This window comes from Porites lutea, chromosome 5 (assembly GCF_958299795.1).
Source record: "Porites lutea chromosome 5, jaPorLute2.1, whole genome shotgun sequence".
Classification (NCBI taxonomy): Eukaryota; Metazoa; Cnidaria; class Anthozoa; order Scleractinia; family Poritidae; genus Porites; species Porites lutea.
Genome location: NC_133205.1, coordinates 40,695,513 through 40,706,333, shown reverse-complemented (window position 1 = coordinate 40,706,333; position 10,821 = coordinate 40,695,513). Strand labels below are relative to the sequence as shown.

General features: G+C 39.9%; 1 protein-coding gene across 1 annotated transcript in view; it reads left to right on the top strand.

The window, feature by feature from the left end:
- Positions 1-3,045: 3,045 nt before the first annotated feature.
- LOC140938383 (short transient receptor potential channel 4-like) overlaps positions 3,046-10,821 on the top strand; it is a 9,099-nt gene continuing 1,323 nt past the window's right edge. The window contains exons 1-5 of the mRNA XM_073387870.1: positions 3,046-3,052; positions 3,646-4,547; positions 5,417-5,738; positions 6,605-7,100; positions 9,624-9,822. Of these exons, the coding sequence (XP_073243971.1) occupies positions 3,046-3,052; positions 3,646-4,547; positions 5,417-5,738; positions 6,605-7,100; positions 9,624-9,822 (1,926 nt within the window). The remainder of the gene's footprint in view (positions 3,053-3,645; positions 4,548-5,416; positions 5,739-6,604; positions 7,101-9,623; positions 9,823-10,821) is intronic.

Below are 10,821 nucleotides of genomic sequence, written 5' to 3'. Positions count from 1 at the left end.
TTTAAAAAAGGTTTTTTATTAATGATTAGTGAAATTTAAGCGAACAAAAAATAGGAACGAACTTTTGAAACACCCTGTAAGGGAAACAATTTTTTTTAGTAATTTTGGATGAAAATCTAAATTGGAATTCTTACAACCCGAACTTCTCGCAATTGAAACTTTCCTTGTTTTTTCTTACAATAGCAATCCCTCACCCTAACCTCACCCTTACCTTCACCCTCACCCCCACCCTTACGCTTACCCTTACCCTCACCCTTAACCTCACCCCCACCCCCACCCTCACCCTTACCCTTACCCTCACCCTTGGTGTTACCCTTACCCCCGTATTAGCAACGCCGCGTGCGTAGAGCTGGCGCAATCGAAAAGTTGCATTTCAAGAAAACTGACAAGTTGTCAGCTAAAAGAACAAAGTTTAGATACACTTGTGATAAACGAACGTAATTCAGGTCGATTTACTATAGTATACTTTGCCTTTATCCCGCCACCGTTGATGCGACAGACTAGACGAGCATTTACCATAGTAAAGTGAGAAAAGCCGGCCACATTAAAAACGACTGAACGATGGTAAAATTTACTTTACTATAGTAAAAAAAGCCCAAGTGTGACCTCAGCCATCTTATTTTTAAATTATGGTCGACACAAAAACGCATTTTGCCACAAGATAAAAATGCTTTGTTTCAACATTTTTACCTTTCGCTTCTTGTTATTTTTCTTGAACTTAAAGGAATTAGCTGTTTGCATTTTCCGACCTCGAAAAGTTTAAAGATTTGATTACCCGATAAGCTAATTTTTTTATACCGTAATATGAGTTGAAGATTCGCTAGTTTTCTCAACCATGACTAACGTATTTTCACGGAAGACAATTATTGTGTTATTTACTCTTCTCAAAGTTTAGGTGAAACGCTTTCCACATCTAAATCCGTGGGTGCACGTGGCCAAAGACTGAACTAACGCACACCTTGAAATAGCCCACGTTCGATATATTAAAATTCTAACATGATTTCGAGGCTTTCTGGTCATTTTTGTATATTTGGTTTGGCGTTCTTTGTGCTCAAATCTCTTCTGGAACGGGGAGGGGTGGGGGGCTGAGAGGTTTTTCATGTAATCTACGAGATTTTATCCATTGTACTGAAGTACATAATTTCATAAACTGTTGTTGGAAACGTTTACCATCTACCTTGCGTCTACTTTAGTAATCCTTCAATGAGAAACTGTATGTATGAATCTATATCCAGAATGGGGGCTCAGTTTCGCGATTGCGACCTTTCTTAGTTGGCGAATCTGACGAGTTGGATCTTTCCGTATTACAAACGCCTTTGGTTTTAAACATATTGTTTCCGATAATGAACATTTGCTTCCCCTTGTCTCCCTCGCTGCCGCTACTGTGTTGTCAGCAGTAGCGTTGGTTGACGACACTAAATATGACTAAAGCGACTAAGAGGGATACTATACTCACCCCAACACCCAGGACTGTTAACCAACATAAGCAGATAAAATCCCTAATTACCGGCGTTTAGAGCAGCTTTCGCCCGCGGAGATCCAGATCCTTTCCGCAATTTGTGGAATCGAATTAACCGTCTGCTCAAGTCGTTTCGAGCTAAATATTACACTCCAAAGTACCTACATGGTGGGACTACGTAAAGAAACTTCGACGATGAGGTCCGTTACTTGAACAGATCCCAAATCCGCCTTAAGGCACATTTACACAGGTCATAATTCTGGTCCTACTTCCCCTGCGGATACTGTAAACAAGGCATTACTTGAGCACTTTCATTTTTTGCGACTCTTCACCGCGGACGTAACCACCTCGTTTTCTGTTTCTGGATTCTCCGCACTAAAAAATCTCTCTGCGGTGAGTCCAGCCGAGGCCTTTAGGGCCAGACAAGCTGATACAACCCATGCTGCTTTTAAAAAGAAAACGCCGGTTGTTGGCCCCAGCTGTTACTGACAGCATCGACTGTTTGTTTGCAGAGGCCCGACTACCGTAGGCGTGGATAAAAAAGGAATGCCCATATTGTTCTGATACCTAAACAGGTATCTGTCTGTATGACTTAGACAGGCACTTACCGCCAATTATCCTAACACCTGTGCTATCGAAAATGGCAGTTGAATTCTTGGACGACCGGCACGTAAAACCTGATGTGTTCGTGCGGGCTCCTGGTTCGTGAAAGTGAATCCGAACAGTTTTTTGCTATGCCAGGATAATGTTAATCACCACAGAGGCGCTCATCGCATGCTTGGAATAGTGCAACTGTGAGGAACTGGCCACTGTGCTCATAGCGTCGTTTGATTTTATTGATAACGGGACACTAGACCACAGGAATTTTAATGCTGTCGACGTGAAAACTAAAAACATGATAAGTATTTCCTAACACATTCATTTGATGCTTGTCTGGGTTTTCAGTCATATCATTCACACCAAACCTTTGTTCAGCTTATCTCACTGGATCTTTACCTGAGTCATGAATCTGCTCATCGTCAGCGTAAGCTTAATACATACTCTATCCATAAAGTAAAGGACATCATTCATGAAGACCTTGAAGAGAAGGGGCTCGAGAACTGATCCCTGTGGAACCCCCTTTTTAACTGGATTCTAAGTAGAAACATTGTCGCCAACTTTTACTCAGTTAGATAATTCCGCATCAGAGCAATGCCAGGTTCCGTTACTCCATGCGCCTTCAGCCCAGCCAGGAACAAACCAGGAGCGGCTATTTTAAGTAACTTCGGATGTAACATATCATGTCCACAAGATTTGTGACTCTTGATAGAAGATAGTAGCTGTTCCAGTCATGGAGATGAGTTTACTGGCTCAATTCTAGAAGTTTCTTTCTCCGCTTTGTTGTGCTTTATTGCTCTAATTCTAGGATGTTCAATAAAATCAGCACCATAATCCATTTTTGTAGTTTCACAGGCATCCCAAAATGTTTACGAAATAACCATTGAAAAGCTCTGCAAGCACCTTTTTGTGATAAGGATAAAGGGTAAAGGTGTCGTCTTTTTTAAGTATAATGTCGTTTGCGTGGTGAGCGTTCTTAGAGTGAAGAAATGGACGGTACGTTCTCCAAAAATCTGCCAGGTTCTGGGATCGTTTCGACTGAGATTGAATAAAGAGATTAGGCTCATGAATTTACTGCTCCCTTACGATGCTAGGAACTATAACGTCTCTCTTCATTTAGGTGTATGAATGGGTGACGGTAATGTAACACCACGGTTAACCACAACTGTATGAACTAAAACGAGTGTCTAGATTTCTCACAAACTGTAGAAACGTAAAATTGGAAATGGCGCCACTGCATTGTTATGAAGAATAACTTCCTTTTCATGTAAACTCTAATCTTTACTCTTCAAGTGGGTATGATTCGATTACCGACTTTGTTTGAGGCATATTTGTATCCAAACAGAGAAGGTATGGTCACTGAAAACAGTGTTAAACCTTCTTATAACATTCTTTCTGGTTTATTTTTTCTCAAAATTGTAATTCACTGATACATGTACCTGTACGTGTACAATAGCACCAACAAGGTTGCGTTCATTTTTTTGTTCAAGTCAACGCTTCTAAAGCGTCTTGGATTTTTTTTAGTACTGACGGCGGTTATTGGCCATACAGACGTTTTTTTAGCATTTTTGCTTCCCTTTGAATTGCAGGTAGTCTGTCTTTGGTGGTAAATCTTCCTCCAATGGAACCAACATTTATTTTGCAATTGGATAGTAGTCGTCCACCCACTGATAAGCTACAAGGAAATATTTACAAGACTATAAAGAACGGGAATTTAGATGAATTAAGGGACTTGCTTAGTTCATCTCAAGCAGAAATCGATCTTGATTGTCTGGACAGTTCCAGCAAAACAGCTTTACAAGTGGCAGCAGATCTGGAAGATTCTTCCGTTCGAGAAAGAATAATTACAGCGCTATTGAATAACGGGGCCAGTTTACAGTTTGGTTTGCTGAATGCTGTGCGTCAAGAAGACGCGAGGGTAGTGGAAATACTGCTTCAATTTTATGATGAACAACACCAGACATCGCCGAGGGAATTGCTCTCCTCAAGAAGCAAAACCGCTCATATAACCCCTCTAATCTTGGCGGCCTGTTTGCAGAATTTTCAAATTGTCAAGCTTCTTCTTGAACATGGACTCACTGTTGACGATCCTACAGCTGTTCGATGGTCGAGAGACTCCACTGGAGCGGTCAGCGAGAAGCTCGGTCCCGCAGTGTACCGTTTAAATGAATACCGCGCACTGGCCAGTCCTGTGTTTATAGCGGCGTCTTTTCTGCAAGACGTGCAACGTGGTCCAGACCCAGTTCTTCAGGCTTGTACGCTGAGCAAGCAACTCCGTGACATGGCTGAGCAAGAATACGAATTTAGGAACGAGTATCTTCAGCTATGTGTTAGCTGTCAAGAATTCACTGTTTCGCTCCTGAATGAATGCTGCACAATGGAAGAGATCAGATGCGTTTTGGAAACAAAGAGCGAAAGGAAAATGTTGTCTAAATTGGAGACAGATTCCCTAAACATGCTGGAATTTGCTGTCTTTACAAAAAATAAGAAGGCAAAGGATCTGAAAATAGTGGCAACGTAATCAATAAAAATTTAGTTCATTACTGCTATTGTAAAAGGATAGTGCAGATTCTAGTTGCACCCCTAGCGCCTACTCATTTCAGGACATATAAATTACAACTTTTCCCTAGTATGCTCACTCTTTCTAGTTCGGATTAGCACCCCCTACTCTTAACCTTGCTTCGCCCTTGTCGGATATCAGATTGAACCGCAAATTGAATGGTAAATATTTGTGAGGTGGAGGATGTACATTAAGAAAAAGACCAGTATTGGGCATGACGTCTCCAAAGGTTATCATTTAGTTAAATTTCTTCTTTTTTCTGAAATCCAGACGCATTTTATGATAGATACAATGTCCAAAGTTATTGTGCTTTCGAGAAACTGTAAGTAAGTGGGGGGTTTTTGTATGTTACGATGAAACGATCTGCTTGCTTGCCGGCTTGCTTGCTTGCTTGCTTCTTTGCTTCCTTGATTCCTTGTTTCTTTACTTTTCTTGATTCCTCGCTTGCTTTCTTGATTCCTTGCTTGCTTGCTTCCTTCTCTACAAGCATTCCCGGAAGATTAATCAATTACACATTGATTGGAATGGACTTCAGTTGCTGAGGATCGGCCTCAACACGCGAATTTGCCAAAACGTGATAACTACCAAGTTTAAATTTAAATAAAGGTTTAAATTTCCGTCGTAACTGATCATGTGTAGAAATATTTTTTAGCAAAAAGTAGTTTTTTTATTATCGTCCATCAAGTTTAAACTGCATGAAACTGAATGCGATGGTGGTGTGTTATTGGAAATCGTTGAAACAACAATAAGAGTTAATTTCGTTCATAAAATACAACTAACGACTCATTTTAACCTTTCAGTTTGTCAGTCATCCCTACAGTCTGCTGAAACTAAATTCCGAAATATACAAAAGCGCGCCTTTCCTGGAGGTGAAAAGTGTTTGGAAGGAGTTGGTGTTAATGCTACTAGTGTCCGTCCTGTACCCACTGGTTTTCTTGGTATGGTTCATTTTTGAGACCTGTTTCCCCAGAAATAAACTGACCAGAATGTTTCAATCAACTCGTGTAAAATTTCTGCTCTACTATGCCTCCTATCAAACATTTATTTTCCTGCTGGCTTTCATATCTGCTACCAGGCATCTGAATAATAAAGGATCAGAATACTTGGAATTCTTGCTAACTGGTAAGGGATGTGAGTCAATATATGGTAATCTCTCACAATAAATGCGCCTTTTAGCGCTTCACTTGTTGCACTAGACTTTTTCCCTAAAGCTTTCCTGGGGGGAAATAGCTTGGGATGGGTTTGCTCTGAGTGTAGATCACTTTCTTGTTTGCCCTCGGGGGTGAAGAAAAAACTTGAACCCGGTTTCACTGTAAGATAGAAGTCCTAGAAAACATTGAAAACTGACTAAATCGTAGAACGTTTTCTGTAATTTCACCCTTTGAATGAAACCTCCATATCAATTACTCTTAGTAATAGCATTGATTCAGAACTTAGATGTTTTAAGAGCTAAAGGAAAACGTCGACTTCATTCGCCCTGGCCACAAAAAGGCAAAAAAAGTCCAAAAATCGGTTCCAATGACTTCTTAAGGAAAGAATTTTCATCCACTGTTGTAAAGTAAACTTCCGAGTGTTGCAAGATGTCTTCAATTGAATTTTTTAAACGTAAAAACATTCATCACAGTAGCAGCCCTCGAAATGCTTTTGTGTTGTCGAACTTTTACCAGCCAGCAGTGCGTGGGATTGGATTTAGCACCAACATGAACATGGAACGTAAGCAACACTTGATTTTTACTGTTTGATACTCTACTTTCTCGTTATTGGTTGAGCCACTTTGGCTTCTAATTAACCCATTGAACAATGTCACGGGCAATTTTTGTGTTCTTTTTTACGTATCTTTGGAAATTTCCCTGCGGAAAATTTCACCTTGGGAGAATCGTTCACAGTAGCTTCCCCCTGGACAACACCCATTTGCCCAGGAGTAAAACGGCTAGTGTAACCACACCTAATGTCATGTCATCGACGTTTTTTCCTTCTTCTTTCCACAGCATTGTATTTGTATATCCCTGCATTTATGATTGGTCTAACAGTGGATCTTATAAAGGACATTGTCCAACAAGGAAGAGTCTTCTTTTTTTCTTACCATTGGAATTATCTGGCCGTGGCGACAGTGGTTTCATACGGCCTCGGTAGTGCCCTTTGGTGGACTAGCCTACATTTTTACGTAGTCGGATTTGTGTCGCAGGAGGAGGAAGCCAAACTTTTCTCCCGCGAGCTTGAGATAACCTCCAACTCCTTTAGAGCCTTGGCAATCCTTCTGGCCTTTGTCCACAATTTGTCATTTTTTCAAGCAAACACCAGTATTGGCCCACTGCTAAATGCCTTTATACAGATGCTATTTGATGTTGCAAAGTTCTTTTTGTATTTTATTTTTGTTTTTCTGGCATTTGCTGTGAGTTTCACTGAGCTTTATACACTGTATGAACGGGAAAAAGTTTTCCTTGCAAAGCCGAAACAGGAGAGCAATCCTCTAAAACTTGAAAGGTGCGTACAACCATGCTAACGTTCCTGTTTTCTTGTTCGTCTAAATTACAAATGTAGTCTCACTGTAATAGATAAAACGTAGGACTGACATGGTTTGAAGCGTATTACAGGCGTTGACAAGACGACAAACTTAAGGTGGCTCACAATCTTATGGTAACTGTAGCATTTTAGTCCTTCTACTGCGATCGATCAGTACTGAATAAAACAACGCTTTTTCAGATGATACAGAACTTCAAAGATGGTACTAGCAAATACTTACTGTGTACGTACAGACTCGACTTAAAGTAGTAATATATAATGGGATTTAACTTTTCGAGAAGTGAAAAAATATGTTATTTACTTGATTAAACGCTGCCCTCGAACAAACTCCGTCCTTGACTGAACAACTCAGATGGAGGCAGAATGTCTTATTGCAAATGCTTTTCTCGAATAAACGTCGCAACCAATCAGCAAAATGCGGCTTTAATTCGACAATTCGGTCTATCGCAAGCCAGACAATTACGATTCTACCTCAGCAAAAGAGGAAAAGCGAGACAGTGAAACTTTAAAAGTATTTCTGTTTTACATGGCATTTACTAATGACTTGACGAGACTGTTGTCAGTCATTTAAGGAATACGATTTGAAAAACGCCGCATCGAAAACAGTAAAAATGTATTATTATTCATTCAAAATATTTCCCCAATTCTAATTGGCTAAAAGGACACGTATAATTCACCACAACCAGCTACTGATGACCAAATTTGGAAGAATTTTGTGTTTAACGAGGAAATGACGTCAAAAATGCAGCCCGCTACAGGTTAAGGCATCGTTACCTAGAAGACCTGGGGACGAGGTTGAGTTGTTTTTGGTTGTGACAAAAAAAAAATGGCGAACATTTCACTCGTTTCAAGAGTAAGAATTACAACTGGAACTAGGCGAAATAGCTAAAAACATGGCAAAAACATCAAGAAGACAAGTCGGAGTGCGACATCTTTTATTTGGAGAATATTCGTGGAGCTGGACAAACCTAAATCGAACATAAATATAACATCGATGCAGGTAAACGTGTTTTAGCTATGTTCGGCGCGGCGTTCTTTGATCAAGTATCTTATCTAGTCAAGAGCCTCCTCAAAAATTACTATCCTTGTTCATTTAAAATATTTCGCCGTTTCTAAGCAGCTTAAATCCCTCGGCTAAATCTTCATTACCAGCTGTCGCTGACCAAATTTAGAAAACGCAGGCATTCATTATAGCCAATGCAATGCCTCCGACGTCAATGATTGTATATTGCCCACGTAGCAGACTGGCTGGTTTCACTCGCTTCCAGAACTCAAGAAAATGGGGAAAGAATTCACTGTTATCCGAAGCCGAAACAGCCGAATTAATGATCATAAATAAACGAAACGAATACAAAAAAAGCTCGATGTTCACATTCTGAAAGTGTACCGAGAAACTGTCGATGTTAAGTTCTGGGGAAAATTTACGAGATGGTATGAATGGAGACTGGGAAGACTCGCACAATGTATTGACGTGTTTCAGAGAACTCCGCAATTTTCTTATTTTCGCTTAAAGAAAAATGTCAAAAAATGAGGCGACGAGGACAGCGGAGCTGTCATACGACGAAAGACGTTTGAACACTTGAGCGACATTGAAAGTGATGTTAATGTGCGGATCAGTGAGCTTTTGGAAGAAAATTGAGATTTAAGAACGCAATACAAAGAGCTGAAGAAGTCCTTAGAATTCAATAACAGCGAGTTAGAGTCCCTTAAAAAAGAGAACAATAAATTCAGGGAAGAAGTGGCATCGCCATCGCTCAAAGATTCACTCCATGACACGGGAGACTGAGGACGTCGACAACATGGAACGGAACGGCAAATAAACCAACTTGATGACTTAGAGCACTACACACGTAAACTGACAATCTAGAGATCTATGGAATCGCCGAAAGAGCCGACGAGAACATTGCTGAAATGTCATCAAGTTAGGAAAAATTTTCAATGTGCATATATCACCAAACGACATTGACATTTGGCACAGAATGTATGGCAGGAACAATAATGGTCCAAAAGCCATTATCGTTCGTTTTCAAATCACACAAACCGAAGAAGTGATTAAAATCATTCAAGTCTTAATCAGTATTTTCTTGCTAGAAATGCTGTCCATATCAATAAAAACCTTACAAACTATAAGCGCAAGTTGTTTACTAAAGTGAGGAAATTTAAAAAAAGGACAATCAACTCAACCTCGTCCCCAGGTCTTCTCGGTAATGATGCCTTAACCTGTAGCGGGCTGCATTTTCGACGTCATTTCCTCGTTAAACACAAAATTCTTCCAAATTTGGTCATCAGTAACTGGTTATGGTGAATTATGCGTGTGCTTTTAGCCAATCAGAATTGGGGAAATATTTTGAATGAATAATAAATATTTTTAATATTCTGCTTTGGTAAGATGTAAAAGACTATGCAGATCGAGGAGTTTGTTACAGGCTGAAATGGATAACAGTCTCATTCAATAATTGCTAAATAATTTTTTTCTGTTTTTAGGTTAGATAACAGTGCAAACTTAATATTCTGGGCGCTTTTTGGGATGAGTGAACGTAATGATTTTAAGATTGAAGAGAAGGGTTACAATGGCATCTCGAAAACGGCCTTGACGTTGTTTGGTTTGTTCAACATTGTAGCGGTTCTTGTGGGTCTTAACACGTTGATTGCAATACTCAATGAATCCTACACACGAGTTAAGGTATGTAATAAACCGTTCTTGTAGGTGCACAAGTCAACAATTCATAACGAGTGTTATTTGTAGAGGAATAAAACAAAGAGTGGAAGATACTTCCTAACATGTCGAAATAAGCCTTGGTAGTCGGTTTGAAGCTTTTACGGAGGGTTCTTAGTTTTACTTCACTCCAGTTATTAGCAGCGGAAAATTAGAAAATTTATTTTTTTTCTGAGTCTTCTCTCCACATAAATTATTCCATTTATTATTTAAAGCAAACAAATAAATAAACAAACAAACAGACAAAAAGCGATATAACTAAAAGACATGTTTGCGGAATAGTCCATTGAAAATTCTTTCGATGATTCTAATGTTGCACTGCCTTCATTTTTCTCTAACTGCATTCACCGCTTACGGTTACGTTTGGCTTCAACACTGGATATCTCATATATTGTCTCTAAAACTAACCCCTCGGTGTCCGTATTAACCGGGTTCCATTGTATTAAAAAGGGTGTCTTTCCGAACTGCTTGGCTGTGCGTCGTCTACATGTGTGATACTAGCAATGTCTTTCTTTCTTTTTTAAAACTCTAATTCTATGATGATGTTTTCTTTTAAAAATACTTAATTTTCTCTATGCAAAATGAAATGAATCAGGATCATGACAAAAGGCCTCTCGTCTTAAACAGGGAAGCGAAACGAACGGTTGCAGGCCTCATCGGTACATCCATTCCCAAACTTCCCAAAAGTGTTCCCCCCGGGTCCATGTGTCTTTTTTGGCCAATATATGGGTTGTTTGGTGTGGTCACTGTATACTCATCACCTGAACCTGGCGTAATGGGGTCGCACAGAGGTCTTTCTTTGAGGAAGATTGCGTTACAAATGACAGGTCGTCATGAGGCAGGAACAAATTGCGTTCTGAAGCTCCTTGTTTCCTCGTCCACCTTCCGGCCTTACCCGACAGACAGAACTGTCTCATATTCGTTCCTGAATGATGTGTATCTGTTCTCCCTAATGTGAGCGAAACT